The 26,688-nt window shown below is 40.6% G+C and overlaps 1 protein-coding gene across 1 annotated transcript in view; it reads left to right on the top strand.

The window, feature by feature from the left end:
- Positions 1-384: 384 nt before the first annotated feature.
- Positions 385-26,688, top strand: part of gbe1b (glucan (1,4-alpha-), branching enzyme 1b) — a 72,807-nt gene continuing 46,503 nt past the window's right edge. Inside the window, exons 1-7 of the mRNA XM_020646310.3 lie at positions 385-584; positions 10,200-10,369; positions 13,171-13,286; positions 15,482-15,607; positions 16,448-16,583; positions 19,513-19,603; positions 21,267-21,476. Of these exons, the coding sequence (XP_020501966.2) occupies positions 487-584; positions 10,200-10,369; positions 13,171-13,286; positions 15,482-15,607; positions 16,448-16,583; positions 19,513-19,603; positions 21,267-21,476 (947 nt within the window). The 5' untranslated portion in view covers positions 385-486. The remainder of the gene's footprint in view (positions 585-10,199; positions 10,370-13,170; positions 13,287-15,481; positions 15,608-16,447; positions 16,584-19,512; positions 19,604-21,266; positions 21,477-26,688) is intronic.

Here is a 26,688-nt window from a genome sequence, read left to right as displayed (position 1 = left end):
TTTCCTCAGGGTAGGGTCAGTTGCAAAATCAGACCATTCAATCATCTGTAGAGAGAAAGCTATCTAACAGAAAGGAAAGTGTAGTTTCTATTCAGATAATATTTTGATTGCATATAATATCTGAATTCCATATTTCTTTTTTTTACAAGGTGGATAACCTTTTTATAGCAACAAAAGCCACACAAACCCGCAGCCTACAAATAAGAGTCCTCTTCCTCTGACGCGCCATGTGCTCCCTGTGCTGTCATCTTAAAGTAACAATGTCCGCATCACATCACAGCATGCACGGTGCTCATATATCTGACCCGCTAAAACAGCATTTTGGGGGGGGTGGGATGGGCTTGGCAGAAAGCCGACTTACTCACTGATGTCTCCGGGTATTAAAAAAAAAACAACCAAAAAAATCTCGTACTCTACATGACCGTCCTCTGCCTCTGTCACTGTCAGCAGCAAGTCCGTGTTCGATTGGCTTGGTCTGGATGAACCATGGCAGACCCGGAGGATAATGTTGCAATTCCTGAGTTCAGCTGCCTACTCCAAATGGATCCTCACCTAAAAACCTACGAGAAGGACTTCAAGAGGAGGTAAAACGCAAGTAAAACGGCGGTTTTTTGTGCGCATTTCGCTGCCAAAAATGAGTCCATGTGGAAGCTTAGCGCTGGCTTCGTGTCTTGTCATGTAAACACACAACTAAACAGATAAACAGCAGTGTTTGCGACACTTGAGAGTAACCTTCTGCAGTCAGGTTTGACATTTTGAATGGACAGAGGTCGCACTAGAGGTGCTTTTCTCCACTGACGCGCACAGCAGCTTTCTGGTTCTCCCCCCTGTATTCGGCTGCTGCTGACTTAACAAGCGTTTAGACGATGTTCAGCTCATGCAAAATTAAAATGAACAGCTGATAGATAAGCTCATTTCATGTGACAAGTTGCTGAAGAAGGCAAAGTCGTCCCTCAACTTCCCGTGTTTGACAGCTACGCAGGAGTCGGGTCAGGTGACGTGCACGTTGCGTAGTGAGGTGGTGTCTGAATCTCACTTCCTATCACAACAGGGTCTTTGTCCTCATTATCTTCTTTACTTGCTGAAGAGTCTTTTAATTGTGTCTGGTTATCATCGAGACATCAGTTAGTCTAAAATATATTTAAATGTGTTTTGTCCACTTCATCATAGCTGAATCGTTTAAGGAGGAGGAGGGGGGGGATATGAAAAAGGCTCTGCCAAATAATACTTCATTAACTTTCTGCTGTTCTCATATGCTGCATGTTTTTTTTTTTCCTCCCAGCAAATTAATTATTAGGCTGGAAGTCTTCAGTAGTTGATTTTGTCTGTTTATGTGTGTGGGTGAATTTATAAATGTAGGATTATGTCCGTCACAAATTCCATTCACAGTCTTTCTGCAGCTTCTAACGCGTCTTGGAGATGATATCAAAATCCACATAGAACTAGATTTACAAGCTTGATATGACTTGTTCGTCTAGAATACATCCGCTTCATGCATCTTCTTAATTGAGTCAAACATTTAAGTTGAGTAAACAAATCTAAATGGAGAGTTGTGATCAATAATATAACAGCCTTGTTCTTGATAAGACATCTTAACAACTACTTTTGACTTTGAAGTTATTGTCAGTAAAATCCACACAGATTCTTAAAGCACCGAAATCTACTCTAAATTTATCTTGACTGCAAAGTGATTTATACACTATATAGATTTTTTCCTTTACTGTACATTCTTGGCCTGATTTTTAGAGCTATAGATGAATAAAGGGACAGATGCAGTATATACATGGAGAACTGAACAACAGTTTTCATAGCTATTTCTAATGCCTGTCCCTGAAAAGGCCTCCAATATACAGTAAAATGCAAACATGTGATAAAAATATATGGAGAACATTCTTACAGAAAGAGCTAATCTATTATACATTTGCTAATCCATGATACATTTAACATACTTTGTTAACTGGTGAGCTAAAGTACGAGGCAGCTCAGCTCACAGCTCCAAACCTGGAGCATTAGGGATTCCTGACGTGACTTCTTTTTCTCCTGGTTTTAATTCTGTACTCGAGAGGAGGGGACCTTGTAGATGATTCAACTGATTTTCCAAACCGTTAGAACAATGACCTCTCAAGGAATCCAAACTATAAAATAATCAGCTGAGCAGTGAGCACCTGTAAAGAAACAAGCAAGTGGCCTCTCAACCTCCTGAGCGTCTATGAAGGCATCAAAAGCACTGATTGTTATAGAACATGCTGAATTCAGTGTTTTTGCTATTATGATCACATGTTTGTTTGTTTTTTTTAGGGAGAAGAGAATACCTCCACAAACATACTTTACGAACGAGTATGAAAATATTTCTAGATGATTTGATTTATTTACGGCCTGCCATGCTCCAGCTTTGCTCAGTGCAAGTGCAAAATAAGACAGTCTTTTCAAATGCTGATTCAATCCTCTTTAGGCTCTGGACTCAACGGAGAGATTCTGTAATCCAAGCATCTGCCCTTAGCAGCAGTAAATACCCCCCCCCCCCCCCCCCCCCCCCCCCAGCTGTGGCGGATAAAATGACGTAGCTTATGTAGCTCACAAAGCTGCAGAGCCTGGGTTATAATAGGAATGGAACTGCTTACCAGTGAACTTGAGGAAAAGAAAAAAAATGAGTATTAAAGAAGTGTGCAGCAATATGATAGGCTAACAGTGAGTGTGTGTGTTGCAGTGTAATTGGACAGATGTGAACAGCTGATACAGCCCGGAAATCTGAGTGAGCATGCCTGGGAAAGAATAATGCATAATTGTATGATAAATAAACAAAAGATTCTGCATGCACATTAAATTCTTCCTGTCTGACCTTTTAGCTATAACTTCATTTCAGTGACTGTTTACAGATGCCAAAGTAATACATAGAATAATACAGTTAATATTGAGGAAATAGCATTGAACATGGAGTTAATAATGCTTCTTGAAAACACTGAAACCCACCTTTTTAAATACAAAAGAGCTTAAGTGAACCAACGTCCAATGTCCTTTCATGCATTAACCTTAAACTACCCTCCGAAAGTAAACGTACTTTCCCCTTAAGTCAATAGACTGTGAAGTTTCACACACTTTTGAAAAAAAAACATCTGTATGCTTATTTGTTTTCACTTGTGTCCTTTAGTTGTGAGCTTTGATTTTAACCTGAAAACAAGCTGGATGAAAATGTCTGAGGGAAATTACTGAAGCTTAATGACTGAGCACTGAGTGTTCACAGTTAGTAACATGAGGCTGATTTCATAATCATTTATTTTTCTTTGAAAGTATCCTGTTGGCTCATTTCTAGATCAGACGGTCTGGCGCACAAAATTAGAGTTTATTATTTTGCTTGCTCCTCACCTCGTGAAATTATCTCTACCCACTGGAATTCCTTTTCAAAAAAACGGAGTGTAATGGTTTTTAGTTACAAGCAGGCAATGATAATGATCTAAAGCTCACATTTCTACGGTATCTGTTCAGGGTTGGGTCGACACAGAAACTAGGTCTTAAAAACTCTGCTTAGGGGCCGTATAGTTTAATCCATTTTCATGACTGTGTCAGATCGTGTCTCTAATGTGGCAGGTAAGGGACCACCTGCTTTGTATTTGAGGCATGTTAGCACGGCTCCAGCTTTACAGAGAGATGAGCGTGTCAGTTCCATCTCAGACACAGCTTGGTATTGTTAGGCTTCATGGAGCCCTACGCCACCCTCAAACACCAGCCTGGGTGATGAAAGTTGCACATAGATTATTTTACATATAGGATCACTGCTGCGTGAAGGTTAATTCTTGATAAGCTCCTGGCGTTCTCAGGCCCACAGTCCAAACAGCACATCATGAACACAGGCACAAAAATCAGGAGCTTTCTCAGGCTGAGGGTGTCACGCTGAGTCTCCATGCAGAGCTGCATGCTGCCAAGAATTCAGATGGCTTATCAGAAATAGACCTATGACCATACTGACTGGTTCTTCAGATTCCCCTGCCATGTTAAAGCTCAAGGCTGCCCACATATCAGGTCTGCTGAACTTTGCTTCACACCAGATACTGCTGCTCTGCACAGACAGTTAAAATCATTGCAGCAGATTTAGCAGGTATCCCATTTTTAATGAGTAATTCTGTGGTTGCAGGCGGCTTATTTTTTTAATCAGGATGCTGGTTTCCGATTGATTGCGAAAACAACCGTTGATACCGTTCGCAGGTTACAGCCCCAGTGAGCAGTGCTCTGTTGACATGCTTCATTATTTACCCTTCCTGTTGCGAAAGTCTGCAGGAAGAGCTGCTCGGTTTTTGCGGCTCATGGCACCATGAATCTCCTAAATTGGACCAAATGAAAGTGGGGAGCATTGGGACTGCTGCTTATTAAGGCAAAGAGTTTTTGCAAAGATTTGAGTATGTCATCACAACTCATTTCAAAGTGAAAATACAGCAGAAAGTCTGACTCTTACGCTTGTGATGGTGATGCAATATATTTGAGCCAAAATGATTATTGACTTTGAAGTGATGATAACCGATGGGTGTGCTCTGACTGAAAACTGAGCTGATATACAGGAATTTAAGACGAAGTTTTAAAAGGAATCTTACATTTCTTCGGTTAATATGAGCTATTCAAGTGACTGAATCAGATTTCTGCATGTTGATTTGCATTGTTTAAAAGGGGCTTTTGCAGCATTTATTCCTCATCACCTTGCTTGAGGTTCAACATGAGGTTAGTAGAGATTTGTAGCTTTCATCAATCAACCTCTGCAACAGCTCAGTTCCCTCTTCAGCCTCATTAAGGCACTTTGTCAAAGAAGGACATTAATGACATTATTTGAAAGTCACCTTGCCGTCGGTCTGTATTGAAGCCCTTAAGGCTTATACTTTCTGAAATCAGCAGACAAGAAGATTTTTCCTACTTGTGTTTCTTCAGGCTGATGCAGACTGTCCTGACACCTCTGTGCTTCAGCTGTCACTGTCAGTCATAGACAAAGCATCAGACCTGAACACTCACTCTAAATTTAGACGCCTGATTGTCTAAAAGTGAGTGTAAGAACAGGTTGCACAGTTCAGCTTCTCCATGGGGAGAATATTGGAAAAATAGATGATAAGCATGACTGAAGGTTTCAAACTGTGACTGTAAATTAGAAAAGATATGTTGTGAAATAAGAGCTACTTGTTACAAATGTTCTATTGTCAGCATCATCTTAACACTTTATGTTAGGGCTGCACAATATATCACAATTTCATGATCGCAAAATGAGCTTTTTTGACATGCTCTCACACCATTTTCATGCAGTCAAAGGAAACTCAGGCGAGCTGTCAGATACCCTCAGAGTAATTGTTACAAATTTAGAGATAAAAAAAAAAACAACAACCTTGATTTACTGTGGATTCACCGGAAACATTTAGCAAATAGCTAAAGCTAATATAGATTATTTAATAGTTTCACATTTCATATTATCACAATAATGAAAAAATAGTACTGCACATCACATTTTCTTTTTCTAATATAGTGCAGGCTTAACATGCAAATAGACTTATAGTTCATAATTAAATTATGAATGTAACATTCAAATATTAATTACCTATATTTAAGCTTGCAGAAACTCACTGCATTTGTTTGGAATAACTTCTTGTATTTTCTCATATTGCAATATGCGTCTCAGAAACAAAAGATATCGCAGTTTCACTTTTGAGTGTTCTGTACATATAGCTGTGTTTAAAGACTCAAAGCAGGGTTCCCCCCCCCCCCCCAACAGACAATATAGAAAGGAACCAGTCTGTCTTTTCTCTTCCTCCCATCCTCTCAGATGTTAAGAAACTGCATACAGGTGTTGTTTATCTTTTCAATAATGTCAGCATCATGAGAACACTGAAGACTTCGATTATCCTGAAGCCACTTAGAGATTTTGGCGTCACAAAACAAACACTTTTGAGAATATAAATGTTGTATCCAAAAAGGAAGGAATTCCAGTTTGGCTAACGTTAGACTGGCAGACAGAGGTATTGGCTGAAACCATCCTGACTATGTTGAGCAAACTTGTGTTTACCACAACAACTCTGTATAAATCCAAAGTTTGTTGCTACATAGTTTATGCAAGTTGTTTGGCTGTGGAGGAAAAATGTCAGCTGGAGGTACAACTACTGGTGGCAAAATGTGGATCCACCAAAAAATGTAGTGAAATGGACATGTGAGGCAGGAGTCGATCAGTGACATTGATTAGAATGTTAACATTCTTTTCAAAGATGTTTTACAGTGAATTAGCCAAAATTGGAGGCCTTTATGCAAAAACAGTAGCCTGTTTGACTTACAAGTAATTTGCAAAAGATCAAGGGAGCCTAGGATGTCATTGCTACGAGTTTCCACTGAAGGAGCAGGTATGGGAAGAACTTTTCCATTAAAAATTTCTTCTTGCATCATGCAGCATATAAGCGGGATGGTGCTTTGCTTCTTTGACCCTTAAGTCCAGCATTTGTTGGACCCCCTCTGGCTTACAGACGAAGATCTTACCCTCCTGTTTCTGCAGATGATCAATCTCCTCCAGCTTCTCACCGTGCATCCGAGCCAAAGTCCTGTTTCTCCAGCTGTTTCTGAGTCTCACACCTCTTATACAGGAGAGTGTCCCCCAGCTGGTCCGCTTTCTCGAGCTCCCTCTGAGCCTCATCTTTCTCATCAATGATATCTTTACTGACACACCTTCTCAAGCACCCCTCAAACCCTTGCTTTGATTCTCAGAAGATCTATGGCCAACTGATAAGCTTTCTCTTGTGCCTCCTGAGCCTTCGTCTTATCTTTTACCATTGACTTCTCCACAGCTCCCACTTTAAGGGCCTTCATAGTCACAGCCTGAGTCTTTAGTATGAGCAGAACATTTCCATTTATGAAGTTGTGAATAAAACAACAGTGGATAAACATTATCCAATTTGCAGCCCTCCGAAAACTGCAGAACAACTTGTCGTTCTATGGAACATTAAAAACTACATGCTGTGTAAACTTGAGAGTTTTAGAAGAGCTAAAAATACGTCTGACACTGAACCGATTCAGGGATTTGAGAGTTTGTTGATGTCTGTCACTTACAATGTTGCTGTGAGCAATAATATCGGTGGGTTTAATGTCTCAGTTGTGCAGTATGATATTTCCCCCCAGTATCTTTGTAGATAAAGAACAGTTACCCAAACCGAGAGATAAGAGAGCCAGGACTGTAATCTGTGACTCACATCTATAATCTCCTGCTGCTCTATTACCACCAAATACGAGACAGGACAAAACTCTTTTGTAATTTCTGGCTGCAGGGATTAGTCGTGTCTCTTGTCGTGCACTACCTGACAATGAGCAGCGGTGTTTCCAGGTGAAGCTGAAATAAAGCTTAGTTTTCTTGAGAAATGGTGATCAGTCTCTCTTGTTTCGTAATTCCTCTTACTAATGTTTTAATGTTGTTACTTTCATTAAGCTGCTATAGTAATTAAAGTAGGTAACAGTTCTAATAGGTGAAGCATGTAGTGACAAAGCCACACAGCTAATTATCAGCACGCTCGACAGTTCTCTTCAGATCTACAGAGGCGCTCAGTGTGTTTTACACATCCAAAGGGTTAGGGGGTTAGGGTTAGTTTTGCCTGCTGGCCCGTCACTGTCATGTTTTTTTTTTTTTCTGACCATATTTGGAGAAGTAATGGGTAGATTACTAACTGAACATGTCAAACCTTATTGGAAATTACAATGGTGACAAGCCTGTCGATCACAGGGCGGACACTCCCTAAAGCATTGCCTGGGATTTAAAGATGGATTAATCCTGAGATAATCAGAGCAACAACAGGCTTCATGATCAAATGTCCTGTTTTCATTTCGCATCTGCACTTTCTTGTCTCTCCACGACTCTGGACCCCGAGCTGGGGTGGAAGGCCTGTCTTTTGTACAGTTGAAGTAATTCTAAATTAAAGTAATTGTTTTCATATAGGGAGTGGGTACTAATGTACTGAAATGCCATTGGGCCCGACAGGTTTTAGAATAGTACAAATATTTGTGCCAAAAGAAAGATGGTAGTTGAATGAACAGATCCATTGTGTATGCGCTCATCTTAGGTCCTGTTTAAACAACAATCATTTGGCAAACTTTTCATGTGTTTTGGTTGTTGGTTTACACATCAAAGTGGTTTTTAGGTGCCTGAAATGAATTCAAGGTGGTCTTGAAAGAGTTGGAGTAATTGGTATTCACTGTAAGATGCTTTTCACCGTTAGATAGGAGCACTTCTATCAATCCGAGATCAATACTTCTCTAGTTGTTGTATTCAAGCCACATAGAGACTGTGTATGAAGTGGGACACACTTGTACTTATTAGTATTTAATTTGTTTGGCATACGTGTAAAGTGTAACATTTGGCCATTATTTAAGCTTGGATAGAAAAAATGATAATTAAATGTTTTTGCCTAGTGAAACTGCGCTCATGGCTTCAAAGTATATTTAAATCTACAGAGGAATGTGAACAGCTCAACTGAAGAAAGGACGACAACAGCTATAAAAGGAGCATTGACTTGCCTTCATTAGGAATTCAGGGCCAGCGCTGGAGAAAAAAAAAAGACTTGCCATATGTGATGAAATGGTCACACTCTGCTCTTTGCAGTTTGATGGGAGAGTTTTCAGGGTAAATGTTGCCTATGGATACCATATGGAGTCATGTGCTGGATATTGTAATAAACTTCAGAATTTTGAGCGTAGAAAAACAGGGGACAAGGTATGAGGATGTGGCACCTGTACAAGGATGAAGGAGAGGAAGAGTGACAACCTCATCAGAATAAAATATGTAGATTAGGGCATAGAGGACAGTTTTGGCCTGATTATAAATAAAATGAAAATAAATCCAAGTTTTGATTCTAACTATAGCTTGAACGCTGCTAGTGACTTGTGAAATGAATTGTGGCGCAGTTCATTTGTGATGTGTGGCCTGTTCTCTCCTCCTCGAGTGGAAACAGACAACGGAGATGTGCAGTGAATACTGCATCCATACAGGATTTTGGCTCTCTATTCCCACTGGTCCAACCTTCTGGAACTCATTTGTTATAATCATAGGCATGACTTTCGTGCTTATTAATGCTGTGGCAGTAGAGGTTTTGCCTTGTGTGAATCATCCTTTTGTCCTTCCTTTCAGCATATTCTTGAAATGGTGACAAAGTGGCAAAGCAGGCATGTGGCAGCATTGGTTGGACTTTAAAGGTTTACATTTGGCAAGCTCTGTCTGCCTCCACTCTTCTCAACACAGGGAGCAGCTGCTGAGAAATCGCACTGTTACTTCAGCCCATCATCACTCGCCCCCGGGCATTCACAGGCTGGTCTGAGCTTGGCTTCAGGGCTATAGGGGAGAGTGCACTTAACTCTGCTGGCTGAAAGAGACTTTCTGTTTCAGGGGGATCTGATATGGACACCAGCTGGCTGCAGGAACTTAAGTGAGATAAATTGCAAAGTAGTTAGCCTATCCTTCCCAGTCCAAAGTTACAGACAGAGGTTTATCTCTTAGGATATGCCTGAAGTCACAAATTCTTCAGGAAATGAGGGAGGTTTGCTTCCTGAGGTAAAACCTGAAAAAGATAACGTTAGCATGGCAACACTGACATGAAGAAATATATAATGCTTCATGGCATGTGCTGCAATATATTTTGGAAATCATAAATTATTACAGACAACGGAAAAGTGTCAGACACAAACGCAAATATTTAACCTGTAACATTGATCTCAAATTATTCTTGAAGGTGTTGAATTATTCAATGTAAGATAATAGTCATATGTTAGTTGTATATGTGTCAACATACTGTATGTACACCCCCCCATGGGGTATTGAGGAGATCAGAAACATCATGTGCCACCATGTTATACAATATGGGAATATTTTACCACAAGAATTAAGCAACATCAGGTTGTCAATTGTTGCAGATCCTCAATTCTTGGACACTAAGACAGAAAACTGGATGAACTTTTGCACTGATTTTCTACTTTTACTGTCCATTTTACATGATAAACACAGACTTGAGTGCAACTGATGTTCTCAAGGATTGCCAACATGAACATTCTGGGAATTGGAGAAGAGTCAAGTAGACTCAGAGGAGACAGCTTGGTGCTTTCGGAGTTGACACAAAAAAAAACCCTGCATTAACACTGTATGTATCTACCCAGCAGTGGAAGTTTCATTGAACTCATACAGTCCTGTGTGTGTTTCCTGTGGATTGAAGGTATGAGCTGCTACAGAAGCAGCTTCTCCAGCTGGAGGAGGCAGAGGGAGGCTTTGAGCGGTTTACACGCAGCTACCAGAACTTCGGTGTGCAGCGACGGCCTGACAACAGCCTCTTTTTCCAGGAGTGGGCTCCGGCTGCAGAGGCCCTCTTTCTCACCGGTGACTTCAGTAAGTACCCTGAGGAGAACTGTCAGCTCCTGAACAACATGCCAGCATTGTGTTACCAAGTTTCACCAAGGCTTTCACTGGGTTTGATTACTGCTCTGTTTTTAACCACACATGTTCTGTGATTCCCAATATGGATGTGAAAAGCCTGAAATTAAAGCTGATAGTTGGCACTGTAATCTTGTAGATATTGTATATTCTTATGAATTGGTTGTTTAAAAAAGAATGGGTCTTTTACGAAAAGAATCCTGCAGTATCTAAGGCTCACCAGGAGTCCTCTATATTTTTTGAATAAGCGGATATGCTACACTCCAGTTTAATACAATCAATTTGAAATAAGAAATCGGATTACTTAAAAGGAAATGAAACATTAACACTTATTTAAATCCACTGTCTGGACCAGAGAAGAAAGAGAGATTTCAGTATGAACAGAAAGGTTGCATATCTTCATGGTGCATTAAATAAGAAATTTGATATTTCTGCACCCTTGAACACAAAAAGGCCAAAAATTAGGAAAAGCAGAGAGACCCGCACTACTAGGGTATCAGCCCTTTTGATCAACCAACCTGGGAGTAGGAAATGTGGAAAATATTGATTACGCAGGATAAACTTGCATACTGAGGGGGCTTCTTTTGAATGTGGGAGTGTTTGTTAATATTTTAGTAGCTGGTTATTTCATCATCGCCTGCGAAGTTGTTGAGAGAGTGCAACCTCTGTGTTTGCACTGAAATCTCCGTTCCCTGCAGTCTCAACTTTGAAAGTAATTTCAGGTTAATAGTCTTTTGAGTGTTATTTTCAGTGAATGTGGGATGTGAGAATGTGGCAAAGTTATTTATTTTTGTCATCATTAACAAGATTAACTGAGACTCGCTTTCATCTATCAAATAGATATGCATGGTAATACAAGCTCTCGGTGTCATTATCTTTCTTTTGGAACATTTTCTCCGTCCTTTATCAAATATATGAATGCATTGAGCTCGTTTACACATGCCAGAAGTAATTGATAAGTCTCAATGGACAAACAAAAAGAATATAATAGAGAAGGGATAAAAAGAAGGATGGTGAAAGAATTCACTTAAATACCATGGCCCATGCCCACACAACAGCACAGACACTTCGCTCTATGCCAGTCTGAACCCTGCAGGTTATGATAAAGGGAAGCAAATGCTAATAGTGATACCCTCAGATTGATTCTGTGTGCCAAACCGGATATTTGTCAATTTGTTTATTGTCCCTCCACATTTTTTGTGCTTGTTAGCTCGGTTCCTGCCTTTCTATATTTCTCCTCTTCCTTTTTTAATTATCTTCCAGGACCTTGGGCAGCAGCTCAATTCCAACATTCAATTCTGTGAGAGATTACATTTTGACACGGCTCAGTCATATTATTTGATTTCAATTTCATAGTAAATGTGGAAACAGCCCAGCAGCCCTAGTCATGAATATGGTGCAGGTTGGATGCATAATGCGCTGTTTTTTTTTTTCTGAGGAGTTTAAGAGAAGGGAGATAAATAAATTGTGAAAAAAATATGACTTGGCCTGCATGTAAAAAGTGCTGGTGTTGTGCCCGGTCACTCCTGGAGCATCTCCTGTGATTCATTTTCCATCCTGCCGTTGTTTTGGCTCATGAATAGCAAGCAGATATGGATTACTGAATGAAAACAACGTCCTAAATTGACGTGCCAAGGTGGTTGCTTTATAATAGATGTTTTGTGTCCTGATATATTCCTGTCAGTCAATGACAATTGGTTTTGCGGTATCGGCAGATTATGAATGTAATGTGTCTCTGCTGTTCCCTCAGAGATAATTCAATGAGCGGTGAAGAGGTATTTTATCAGTTTTTCTTTGAGATGATGGAGTCTGCTGCTGTACTCACTGTTAGAAAAGTCACAGGATAGAGGAGAGTGGAGTACACAAACAACAAAGAAAAATGACCTAAGAGGTTTTTAGATGAAAAGGAGAGAGAGGGACAAAATGAGTAAAGTTTGAAAAAATAAAGACCCTCGGTGACCACAGGAGGATACGGGGGATACTAAAGCAAGTGCCACATTGTTGACTATCAACTACAAACTGCATGAGGCACAGTGGTAACACATTATATTAGTCTGATGATACCTACCCCATCGTTTTAGCTGTTAATAATAACTCTAAAGAAATAGTTAATATTTTTGCTGATGGTCTCATTTGCTTTTTTTTAGGTCATAAAGAGCCAGTCATATTAATCTCAGTCTGTTTTATAACCAGTTTAAAACTCTTCACAGGAGCTTTAAATCGTGTAATATAATGAAAATAATTGAACATAGACTTTAGATTTCTAATGTCTTGCTGCTCCGCTGCTGCTGTACTTCCCGCTGTGCACAGTTGTGGAAACAATATGCCTTGTTTAGGACCGCATAGAACGTAGAAAACTGTTAGCGGCTAATTTGCACATTAGCAGAAGACAAGAGCTAATTGTTTACAACGGTGATTTTCTACCAGGAGATCATGACCTCACTTTTGTTAACAACAGACATCTGAGAAGTCATATGGCACACAGGAAAATGTTTCTGCTCATTTAATTATATGTTTTCCGTGATTCTTCCCCCTCTCCTTAGCTATGTGATCACTTTATGTAGTGTATGTGTGCATGGTATTGGATTTTAAAGGAACAGAAAGAATTGCTACCTGATTTGTGCTGCTCTGTCATAGATATCTATTATCATGCGTCTCTCTTGGATCAGGATACCACTCGCGAGAACTGATGTTTGCCTTTTAGTTGTAAACTAATTAATTTGATCTGTTTAAATCCCCTCTGTGTTCCCTCATAGATGGTTGGGACAAATTCGCCCACCCCTACACAAAGAAAGAATTTGGCAAATGGGAACTGGTTCTGCCTCCAAAGCCTGACAAGTCTCCAGCTGTGGATCATAACACCAAGCTCAAGGTAGAGAACACCACATCTTCATACCTGTTTTCACACTCTCAGCAGGTGTCTTCTTGCCAAGGTGTTGCGAGGACTTGTCACTGTAATGCACCGGGGAGATTCCCTGTCATGTGTGGTGTCTTATGAACCAAGTAGAAACCTGGCATGTTGCCATCAACATGTCACACTCACAGTACACAGGAGGGAGATTACTGTATGTACACAATCTGCACAGTGGAAGGTAGCTACACCTGAGGAGTCCAACAAAGGGCTTTTGTGTCTATGGCAAGTTTCCCTCAAGACATTTTGTTGTATTTTTCTGTGCAAAGCTCACCCCTCAGTGGGTATAGTCAGATCGTTTTTAGCTGTAGTAAATAATTCATCAGGGTTAAATGCAAAAGACGCACCTCCCATTATGCATTTCCTCGGAAGCAAGCAGTGAGGATGAGAAATAATCCTGAAATGAGATGCCAGGCGTGGAATGGATGGCATCATGGAGCCACTCTCCTTGGGACCGGGTCATCGCTGGCACACTCCTGCGCCCTGGACAGGCTGCCCGGCTCCCATTGTCAGCAGAGGTCAGTCTAAGGACGATAAGAAGCAGATGGAAACGCTGGCACCTGGCCTTTCCTTGTGCACCCCTGCTGCCTGTGAATGGCTGTCTTGCTGTGAGCTCCACTTTAGAATTAGTTCCACAGCACTCCCTCGTGGAGGCGCAAGCCCGGCTCCAATCGCTCTCGTGTAGAGCAGCTTGCCCTCCCATCCCCTTTGTTCAGGGCCCAATTTGTCTCCATACACAAGCAGAGTTCTTTTGTAGATACAGTTTGTACAATGAACTCTTAATGTGAGAGTTTGAAAGACTTTGGAGAAGTGAACTAAAGTATCATCTAAGTGATTTTAAAAACCTCTTTGTCATCCACACCTAACTTCCCTCATAATGCCTGGTTCTTAGTTGTTTTTCCCGCTCATGCATCCCCTCAGCCTGGCCAGCAGTCTGATTTTTCTTTAATGTGCCTAATGTTGGCCAATTTGTCTGAAGGACCAGCTCTGTTAGACTTTATGCCAGTCCATTTATCCAACTATCTTCTCCTAATCCTATAAACTGTGAAGCATGTCATAAGAGGAGCCAGGCAGCTCACCCTCAGGTGGCCTGGCCATAATGAAAAAACCCCAGAGGGGGGTCTGGCCAACGTCTCACAGGCAGGTGGCATTGGAACAGTCATTACTTCACAACAGTGGCCAGAATTAGTTGGGTTCTAATGCTCGTTTCTGCAGGGGACAAAACAGGGCGAACACGCACTGCGGGTAACACTACAGGATCGATTTCTTGGTGGCTTTTCTCGCTCTCACGCTGGCTTTCTCCTTTCTTATTTGGATGATGGAGGCACAGTAACTCTTCAGTTGGATTTCTAAACTATACTTATTTGACCCCCTTCCAATCCTCAATTGTAGACATAATAGATGAGAGGCAAAGGATAATGATTTAGATTTCCTAGTTTTCTAAATTGCTCCCTGGCTCAAATCCCCTCTGAAGACGGGCCAGTGAGCCGCTGTGTTAAAATCAACAGTTATGCTCAGTAGAGTAAAACACAGCACTATTAGCATTGAATCAAGAGTCCCCGACAAGTATTCTGGTCAATACAGCAGCTTTTTTCTCCCCTGGTCTATGTCTTCAGTGCTCTCTGGGAGCCCAGTATAGTATTAAAAAGGATGTGAGTTTTGCATTGGAGTGGGGGCGGTTTTCATGTGACACATTGAAAAATGTTTGCTCTATCGGCAAAGCTATCTGCACAATTTTTTTTCTGAATAATGGATGGCGTGTAACTGCACAGTTTTATGATGTAAGCATTTCATGGCTGGAAGATGTAAATAAATGCTGACTTTAAATTCACATACATCCAGGGACGGAAACACAGAGGGCTCACAGAGGACCTTAAAGCATCCTCTGTCTTCTTATATTTCTTATCTTCCGTGTTTTAAAACTATGTTTTCACTTTTTCTTTTCACTTCCTTTGGCATTTTATGATGTGTTTCACCTCCCTTCTGTATGTTATGAATCATGGTGACCATATCCTCTGCCCCCTTTTGCACAAAGTGTGTGTCCCCTTCGTCTCAGCTTATGTAAATTACCTTTTGTGTCATTTAACTGTCCCCTGTCTTTGCCATTGTTTAAATGCCCTTGCTGTAACATAACACTCATTTGTCTCAATTCCCAGGTGGTCATTCACACCAATACCGGGGAGCGGCTGTACCGGATTTCACCCTGGGCAAAATATGTGAACAGGGAAGAGAAATCTGTCATCTACGAGTGGGTTCACTGGGACCCTCCTCAGCCATACAGTGTAAGTCATCGTGGTAAAACTCTCCCAGTGTCTAGACCATTTTATTTGTTTTGTGTTTACTTTGTCCCTCATGATTAAACAATAATTTAAAATCTGGTAAAGAATAGTTCAAAAAGTGAATTTCAGAGTAAATGCAGGATATGATGAATAGTAGTGCAGAGACACTGGTTTATTTCTCTTTTTTTTTTTTTCTCATCAATTTCTTTCATCAAAATTGAAGGAAGTGTAATTAAGCTAATGTTCTCTGCAGTGTTAAACTCTCAGTACAGTTCCATTTGAAATCAGTCATACATGTCAGATCTGCAGCCATTGTGGACACTCGTAATGTGGCTGCTCCGTTCTGCTGATTTGAGAGGCTCTGAATGTGTCTTAATACCACTTGACGTCCTGAGCACATAAGTGCACACAAGCAAAACAATAAGAGGCTGTTAACGACCACCTTGCTTTCTTTAGCGTTTGTAATTTGGCACCATTTTAATTAGAGGAACCCTCTTACTGGTGGTATATGCGCTTTATTTACAAGTGGCTGAATCATGTACTTCAAATGGAGGGTTCAGAGGGCCTGCTGGGCAGCCATCAGGAAATGAGTTCTATGTGTAAAATAAATCTCTCTCCCGTTGTGTAACACAGACAGCGTGAATCATGGATCCTTTAATATTTAACATGTACAGAACCGTTTTCAGCCTCTATGGTAATATTGCTGCAGAGACGCAGAGAGCCCACAGTGTCTTTGACCTTTTGCTTCATAATTACTTTCCAAATGTACGCTATTTTTAGTCATTTTTAGAAAGAAGTGCTAGGTCCTCATCATTTTATGCCCAATTTTGGTTTTCTCTTCAGCAAATCCATCCTCGGCCCAAGAAGCCGACGAGCCTGCGAATATATGAGGCCCACGTGGGCATCGCTTCACCCGAGGGGAAGATCGCCTCGTACACCAACTTCACAACCAACGTTCTGCCTCGCATTAAAGACCTGGGTAAGATACAGGACCAAGTTTACTCTCTTCCATTCGGGTGTCTTTTTCATTATTTGGTCTGTTTTAAGTTCCCAGGACAGTAGAAAGTGCAGTCACCCTGAGGTGGTCTTCTTATTTCAAGTGTCAGTCAGACTCTTGTTGACTCAACTTGAAAACATTTGAAATCCATTCCAGTCAAATTCAGACAGGAAATAAATCTCTAAGGTGGTGTTTGTACGACACTCTACACATCAGATCAGAGCCAACAATGGGCGCTGGAAAAACAATAGCTGAGGGGTTTGAGATTCATGTTTTTATAGCCGCCAGTGTCCTGTGCCATCTCCGTCAGCCCTGGTCCATAACCCAGCAGACATGCCGTGCTGCTTGGAGAGCCGCTCTTCCTCCAGCAGCTCTATTTTCAGTGGCAGACCTGTCACACTCCCTCTGCACAAAAGCACATCAGCAAGTCAACATCCTGTTTACTGGCATGACCTGCAGGGATCGAGCTGTGTTTTGTAAGGAGGGCTCCACAGCACCAGTCACACAGCACACAGCAGTTAAGGCTCCAGAAGTGACAACTTGTTTGTATTTGCATGATCGTTCCTCAGACTAGAGGACACAAGCTTTCTCCCTGCACCTCATATCATTCACTAAAAGAAAGAGCACACAGACTTTTACAAAGTGAAACATTAAAGGGACTTTAAGATTTGTTATCATGATACATTATCACATTTAGTTGAGTCATTTTCATTTATTTACATTTCTATTTTTAAGTATTTAAAATTCGAGAAGAACATGAAAATGGTGAGCAGGAAGACATCTTCCGTACATTTTGGCTTGTTACCATTTCATCCTACACATACATGCGTACATTTATGCATTCTCGAAAAAAGAGTATTACAAATGATCTAAATCGTCACTCTTGCAAGCAGATTTTTTGGTCAGGGGTCCAAATGTGAAATGCCTTACCTGCACAGCTCAAACTGGATCTGAAGCAGTTTTTAAAGAGGACTCCTTGTTGTAGTCACATGTGACATTGTGCTTCATGTTTACCTTGTTTTCTTATATGATATTTTTTTATTTTTGAGCATCACAGAGTTCTTATTACCATACAGTACAGCGAGGCCCTCAGAGAATCAGATCAAGGAGTTCTAACCATCCCACTCTCAGAAAATCAAAACTTCTTCAGGGAAACGGTCTGTAGCTGCAAGACTGTGGAACACCCTGCTGTTACATATAAGATCAGCAGATTGGTTGTTTTTTACTGTCTCTTCATGCTCGGCGCTATACAAACAAACAAGAAACATTTCTTTATAGAAACTTTATATTCACACATAAAATACCAGCTGCTTTTGAAAATATCAAAAAATCCTGCAGACTGCATTTGCATCACAATGCAAGGATCAGCGTTAGTGCCGCCATTTGTTTTGTCAACAAGTATTTAAAGTAGATTTTTTTACCCAGCATGATCAAGTGACTGCTCAGGGATGATTTAAACGCTGAATAAAACTTAAAACATTAACCAATTAATTTTAAATCATAATGGTATTTTGCCAAGAATATTAAATATGAGAATAACATTGGCTTTGTGGTCGACAATATCAGACTCCCTGTGGACACAGCACATATTGTATTTTTACTTCACAGTAGAATAAAAGAGAAGTATATTTTTCCTCAGAATCGTCATGGATACCGCCATGGTCCGTTCTCGACCACAGTAGTACAGACTGAGTAAGGATTACACTTCGAGTGCTGTTTTGATGGCCTGGGAAAAAAATTACATTTTTTGTAACCATTTTATTTGAAGACAAAATGTTTCAGGATGCATTTTATTCAACAATAGATTCTGAACAAAATATTACAAATGATACATCGCCTCTCCCTTCATCCTCCACAGAGAAAGATTAATTGTACCTGTAAGAAATATCCCTGTGCTTTCTCTCCCTCCTCCTTTCTCCTACTGCTCTCATTACACGTGCAACTCATTAACTGGGATGTCTGATTCATTTTCACAATAACTGGACTTGTGATAAAGAGCCCGGTTCAAATGAGACGTTCACCCTACAGTTCAGATGCCTGCCTTGCTTTGTAATTCTTCTTCCGAGTTGTGGTGTGATTTTGCATTCAAATGGAGCCTGCTGCTCTGACATTATGAAAAGTCTCGGATATGACTGGCACAGCAAACCAGCAGCGATCTGATAAATGCTGTTTCCCTCCTTGTGTCATCCTGTTTGGATGGAAAGAGTAAACGCTGTCAAAGAATCACCTGCAGCAGCTGAGGGAGTCGGCTCAATAGGATTCTCTGGGAGGCTAAACTCCAGCGTCTCTAGTGACGCCTGCCTTTGCCTGCCATTTCATTTCCCTGACAGTGGAGATAGTTTATATATAAATACAAAAAAGACAAACCTCCCCTCACCCTAGTGCTTTGTCACACTCCCTCAGAAGCCAAATATTTTTTTCTCTTTCTAGCGTGAAAGAAGCAGCGATATAAATAAACAAATGTGCTCCACACAACAGCGAGAAACCGCGGGGCGTCCCTCTAGAGTGCTCAGTGGCACTTTAAAAGCCTGTTGTTCTCTTATTCATAGAAGCAGTTTTTGTAGGTCCTTTTGAAATGCCGTGCATGACCTCCTGACTCTGATAGCTGGTGTTTTCCTGTATCCACGGCTTGTCTTTACGGCTCCAGAGCCTCGTGTCAGAAAGGAAACGCCTGGAGCTCAAATACGCAGCCTGACTGACAGGGGTCAAAAAGTCTTAATGTTTGTAGATACTACCTGTACCAACTGAATGTGAACACACTAGAACAGTAATGTATTTAAAGATAATGTGGTTTATGCTTTAAAGTCATCTGCACTTCTTAGTTTCCCAATAATCATTTTCACTCTTACCTTGTTATTTGAGTTTGTCCCCTTCATGTTGTATTTCCTGCTCTCTATCCTCTGTTACCCAGGTTACAACTGTATCCAGCTGATGGCTATCATGGAGCATGCCTACTATGCAAGCTTTGGATATCAGATTACTAGTTTCTTTGCTGCTTCAAGGTAAATGCACATCAATATCAGTATGATTTATGTATTGTTTCACGCTAGATTGCAGAGTTGTCATGTTTGATAAAAAACCTGTAAAGCATTAGTGATTATCTCAGTGGTTTTCATTATATACCCCCTCCCCCATCTTTATGCTTTTTATAGAGAATGTGTTTCCTGCATTAGTTATTCCGTTTATTTGCATACTGTAATAACCTGTATGTGCAGTTACTTACATTGTTAGTAGTAGTAGAAGTGTCCATTCTGTTCCTGGAATAAATTGACCCGGAGGAATCGATGCTTCACATACTGTGCATGGTGGGGAAGACCAAAACCAGTGTGCGTTTGCATCAAGTGTGTTAAAGACATCTTTAAGGCTCTTTTTTATTAGAACAAAGATTGTCTAGCTTGGCTTTAAAACATTGAAGAGTTTGGCTCGGCTATGTTTCCAGCAGCTCAAGATGTGTTTCCAAATCCATCAAACACCTTTTCCAAGACAGCTCTTGGCTCTGTGTTTGTCTTTTCTTTCTTTTGTTCAAATCAACAGCCCCAACAGTGTTGCCAAAGTATCCAGGACTAAAATCTTGGCGATTATACATTCGGGGTGCATGTTTTGTTATTTGCAGTGTTTCACATGTCCGTTTTACCACTTACCCTGCCACTAACAGCACCTGCCCCTGAGAAATACTAAAACAGTTATAGAGAAGAATCTAACTGAGCAACTTCCCGTGTCATAAAAATTCACCTCAAATCAAGGTTAGAAAAGTCTGACACCGGCAATAATCTCCCTGTAAATCCATTTGCTGTAAATCCGGAGAGTGGAGGGAGTTGTAGATAAAGATGGGCTAGTCTTAGTATTTATCTTCTCTCAAAAATTCCCCCTTCCTTGCACATAGTGGAGCAGAAACCCAAAGTGTAATGTATATAGTGTAATTTCACCCATGATTGATCTCTCAGTGTCATTTAAAACCTGAGCGCTGGAGTAGCAGGGAGCGGGGGAATACTGTCACTATGTGTTCTGTTTTGCAAGGAAGTTGATGTTATGATAGCTGTAAGGACAGACAGGACGTCATATGGCTTTATGAGAAGTGTGTGGTTAAAATATGTGTGTCTATAATGGAGGTTTGCAGGCATTGACCTTTTTATTACCCTTCACATAATATGAAGGACTTTAGAGGAGTGGATGAACTTTACACAAATGACCCAGGAAGGACAAACATATTAAAGTCCCCATGAAACACAACTTCAAGACTATGTAACAGCCACGCTGTGACGTATTTCTAACTAAAACGGGATAGAACCAATCACAAGACAGGAGGCGGGACATAATGTTGGGATTTTTTTTTTACATTTTCTATTTCAATGTCTTTTCCCTTTGTCATGATACATTTGATGCCTCGTGTGAAGAACTTTGAATTGCCATGTTGCTGAAAAGTGCTTTATAAATAAAGTTGACTTGAATTTGATTGGATCATTAGCTTCAACTAAGCTTTCTAATTGGACAAAAATTAGTAAACACCAACAAGTGCAGGATGAGTCATCAGACATGTGAAACGTTTTACAGGATTCGAAAATATTGTTATTAAGACTAAAAATACTCAGATGATGCTTTAACTTTTTAGTGATCAAGACATGGTGAACCTTTTAGAAATGTGTACACATGTGTTTGTGTTTCTAGTCGGTACGGTACCCCTGAGGAGCTGAAGCAGCTGATAGACGTGGCTCACTCAATGGGCATCGTGGTGCTGCTGGACGTCGTTCACAGCCACGCCTCCAAGAACACTGAGGACGGCCTGAACGCCTTTGACGGCTCCGACTCGTGTTTCTTCCACGCTCTGCCCAGAGGGCAGCACAGCCTGTGGGACAGCCGCCTTTTCAACTACTCCAGGTACCTCACCGTCATATTTGCACAAACCGAGGATGTCACTCACACAAACAGGGTCTGCAGTTATTGGAAGTTAACTCATGTTTTAAAGCTATATTAATAACCTAAAGGCTCTTCTTCCAAGCATATATCTATATTTAACAGACTGTCTGTTTAACAAGATTGAATGGAAATTATGTACATCACACCACCTACATATCGTCCATAAAGATGTACAAACAACAAGCTGTTTATTTAGCATAATTATGCTTTAAGTTTCTGGCATGGCAATATGTTGTGCAGCGATGTACGATGTATTTTTAGATGTGCATTGGTGCATATGGTTAAAGACTCTTTATAAGTCAATTTGATGCATCAGTTTTGACAACTGTAACTTTCTTTTTCAAAAAGGTGGTAGAAACTGTCAAAGGGAACAATCACAACTGAGATGTTTTTCTGGAGGTTGAGAGAGCTGTAACGTTTCACACAGAAAACAGTGCAATGTTTATAATCATGATGCATTTAGTTACTGATATAGAGTAACAGTGAACATGCAGCTGCTCCACAGGCTTTAACAGAAAATCTACATGAACCCAACACGGTTCAAGTAAAATGGGGCGGCTATGGCTCAGTTGGAAAAGTCGGTCTTCTTTGAACCAGAAGTTCGGGGTTTGATCCCCAGCTCCTGCAGCAACATGTCCGATGGGTCTTGCTCCCGCTGGTTTGTTGGTGGCGTATGAATGTGTATGACTGGAACTAGTTACTTCTGATGGTCACTTTACATAGCAACCACTGCCATCAGTGTGTTGATCAGTAGGTGTGACGTGTGGTCTTAAAGTGCTTTGAGTAGTCTGAAGACTAGAAAAGCGCTACGCAAGCTCAAGTTGATTTTTCATTCAATCAAATGTTATTCAATCTCACCTTTTATTCTGAGCCTTTAAGTGTTTCCACGAAGTAAAAGCAAAAAAAACCCCTCGCTGTTGATTATGATTTTTATCTCCAGTCCATGTTATGTTCTATCCCAGGAATTTCACAGTACCATTTAGCTGTGCCCTTGATGCCACACTTCCCAGAGAGATTTAAAATCCAGCCATGTCTACTTCATGAAAGTAAATATTTCCCTTTGAAGCATTAATGCTCATTTATCAACCTCGTTTCAGAGGTTCTGACTTTAAAACAAGTATGTAGAAGCAGCATATGAACAGATTGATAGATGAGGCCATGTGGGAGCTGACATACCACTCTTTATATTTTCTCAGCCTATCTGATACCGTGTGATGTGTTGAAGGTCAAAAGCAAGACATGATCTCAGAATGACAGATTACATCTCTCACCATAATGGCCGTGCAGTCGGGTTCGCTGTTAATCGGATATTCCTGAGGCGTAAAAAGGGCTATTAGTGGAGATGTTAGTTTCCTCAAATGCTCTTGATTTTTTTCTTTAACTTTTTACACATTTGGCCAGACAGGTGTTGAATGTTAATGCATCATGAGTAATGATTGGATGTTACAGTGTTGGCAGGCTTAACTAATGTTCCTATTTTGGCTCATTATAAAAGTGAGAGAGAAATCATAAAAGGTCTTAAGTTGCAGGCTGTTTTGTGACTCTGCTGGAGCTCGCTGTAAACTGTAACTATTGATTGGAGTTGTTGTAGGCCTGTTAATTAAGTGCCTCCTCTCTCCTGTGTACAGAGAAAATGACCCCAGCACACATTAAAGGAACAGCCACTGTTGAGTCTATCAAATGCCTTTTTTAAAACTCGCTTTTAATAAGTGTGTATTTGTGTTCTGCAGCAGTTTCCAATACATTATACGATGTTAAGTGTCAGGCGTGGGGGCTATAATAAGAGAACAAGGTTCTTCTTTCATTAGATATTGAACTCTCGTCATATCCGAAGCACTCATTTAAACACGGTGCCGACATATGCCACGGCTGGGAGGCATATGAGGAGCCATTTGTTAAAGCCCAAAGGAGCGCCACAATGTCATCGCCCGTTCATTTGTCTTGTCTGCCTCTCTCAGGTTGTTTGGACATGTCGTTTGTGTCAAGCTCTTCTGCTGCTCCCTTTGGAAGGAAATGAAGCTCAGATCTGAGCGAAAAACACGGCCTGTTTTTAATCAAGCAGCCCTGCTATCAGCCATCACACTGTGACCATGATGTTCTTATTAGGGTGACAGAAGCAGACAGATACTGACAATCAGAGCAAAGATATCCTTCCCTTACAGCTGCTTCTTCTGCTCTGCTTCCAAGGCTGCGTCTTTATCGAAGAACACTTCTTTTTAGTTTTGTATTTTTATTCAACTTTTCCACATTCAAAGTTGAACTGAGAGAATGCTATTTAAAGAGATGCCTGATATGTAATTGTTAACTCAAGTGCCCTTTAAGTCAAAGGCGACTGCATTAGAAGACAGCAGACTTGTCTCTTGTCGACAGTGAAGCTATTGTGAGTCTGGAGGTTCTTTGCACCTCTTTTCAGAATATTTCTTCTCGTTCTGCTTCTAAGTCATTTAATTGGATAAATCATTCGAGTATAAAGGTGATAATTTCTCCGCTTGAGTCAGATTTGAGGTGATCGGCTCAAAGTGCCCTTGGAGTATCAAAGGACGTTGCTATTAAAATCCACTGACCATAGGATAAAAACTTTTCCTCCACTGTGAATCATTAAGTCCATTTTATGGAAATATGTAAGATACCAAGGCAGACATTCAACTGCTCTTCATGTGATAAGCAGAAACTAACATGGGGACGCCTGTGTTTTTTCATGGCGCCTCTGTAAACCTTTTACAAAGATGTAAAAGTCACCTTGAGGCGGCGACCGAGTAAACGGAGCTCACTGTTCGGTGGCAGTCATAGAAGCGGAGTCGTTCTGCAGATCAGGGTCTTCAGATGTGAGAGTTCTGAGAAGCTTGATGTTGGCTCGTTCTCTAATCCCCCACCACCTCTCTCTGGATCATTTGCATCCATTTTTCATCAATCTTTTTGTGAATTCTTAAGATATGAAAATAGGCCTCAGGCCAGGCTTTTGAAACTCTGTTTAACTCTTCTCCGTGTTCTCACGCTGAGAGATCGGCCCTGTGTTTGAGGACCAGGGAGCGATAATTCTCTCTTTGACAAGATTATTCTGTGTGTGTGTTTTTATGACGTTCAAATATTTGTTAATAATGTGTGGATGGGACAAAACAAATGGTGAATATTTCTGTGCGTCTGTTTTGCTGTGATCCTTAAAGGAGGAGGATGAAAGACAGAAATGAGACTCTGCAAGGATGTGAAGTTTATTCAGTAAGAACTGAAAAAATGAAGCATCAAATAATGAAGGTTCTCTGATGTATAATATTGAGCTAAAATCAGTAATCAAACTGTGTTTTTTTTTCTTTGTAATGCTCCCTTACAAATCTGATTTGTCATGCAGGTTTCATTACTCTTAACAATTGTTGTGTTTCATATTTTTTACATGTGCCGGAGAGATTTCACACTCTTTTCAGTGACAGATATTTTTCCAGACACATGACATTTGACTGTGATCTTTACTTTTCAAATTTACTGCAAGTTTTCAGCTGTTGTCCGTTCAATGTGTCAGCCAAACAGCCTTTTAAATGGTGAAATTCTAAAACAACAGAAGCGTACACAAGGGACGACATGTAGGGAAGCAAAGAATCATCCTGCTGATAAATGACAGGTTTTTATTTTAAAGAAGCAGAGCAGAAACCCCCACAAAAGAAAAATCTATCTCTATCTCCCTTTGGAACATTTATGTCTTTACATACTTGGAGCAACTTTGAACAAGAATTTGGTCCTGACGTCTGTCTGATCAGGCTGTAAAACTCGCACACAAACGTCAACATAGTGGGCATAATATCTTGGGGTATTTAGTAGCCGTGACTTATTTACCTGCCCCGTCATGTGACAAAGCGAGGGGGAACAGTTTCCTTTCTCTCTGGTGAGCTTCATCTAATGAGCTTGATGTAGCTGTGGGTGTGCGTGGACTCTGGTTGAAACTGCATGTTGAGCTTCTAGTGGGTTCTTAATGGAGATAGTGGGTGGGGACATTCCTGTAATATATCTCTGTCTAGTGGTCTTTCTCTTGAACTGCAGAGTGTGGATGACATGAATGTATACAGCAAATATAATGTTCAGTTAATCATATAAATGAGGATACTATTCTTTATACTGCTCTTTAACTTGTGCCTCAGACATTGCTCCGTGTTGTAGTTGAGCTAAATAACAGCTTGCTAACAGTTCTGAAGTTCCACATTAACAAATACAAAGGAACCATTGCCAGCTGTGGCCCGTTCTCCCATTGCTACTTTTCACCCATGGGAATGTTATTCCCTTTAGCAAAGCCTGAAGGCTGCACCCTCCCTCATGGCTGTCTGCCAAGTTCTGGTGCACCTCCACTTTTAACTAACCAATCCCAAGAGGTCAGCGTATTGACACACATAAGGGCTTCCAAAAAAACATTTCTGATGGATATGGGGGGGGGGGGGGGGGGGTTGGGGTTGGCAGATTGTACCAGTGCACACTTTGTTGAGTTCCTTCAACATCTAAGTTAACAATAATCTCGTCCTAACATGAATCTGACCCTGTAAATCCTGTGACAGAAATATATGGTTTTCTGGCAAAGGCCTGAAGGCGAACTATTCCCATGCGCTTTGCAAGAATACAGACCAAAAGGCCTTGATACTTTCAGGTATATGAAAGTGAGAAATTCACCAATTGTATTGCCAAATGTTTAAAAATTAGGTAAACTAGTCTGAATAATACACAAACACAATATAAGAGCAGTTGATTTGATGCATGTCAGGTATGAAGTCATACAGAATATATTTATTATGTTTCTCTGACATTTATATTTTCGCTCCCAGAACTTCCTGCATGGACTTACAGTATATGATCTTCTGCTTTGATAGCCTGTCTGGGTGGACATCTACCGATACAAGAACCAACAGATAGGGAAGTTTTTAGACATAATATATTCCATCTAAATGCCAACACATTTGAGCAATATCTGGCTGTACATAGTTTCTGCTATAATGTTAGGATGGTCATTTATTCCTAGGTAAAGGTCATTTGGAGATCTGCAGGGAAGTCTAGTCCTTGTTGCAGTTGTGCTAGCATGACATGATGATAGTGATGATAGTCATCTAGCTAGCTAACTGCTAGTGCTATGTATTTACATACTTGCCTATAATTAATTGTATTATTTTAGATTGCCATACCATTTGAAAAACATCAGTGA

The sequence above is a fragment of the Labrus bergylta genome, chromosome 11 (assembly GCF_963930695.1).
Source record: "Labrus bergylta chromosome 11, fLabBer1.1, whole genome shotgun sequence".
NCBI classification, from domain to species: Eukaryota; Metazoa; Chordata; class Actinopteri; order Labriformes; family Labridae; genus Labrus; species Labrus bergylta.
Note: the sequence above shows the minus strand (reverse complement) of the source record. Positions and strands in the feature narration are given on the sequence as shown.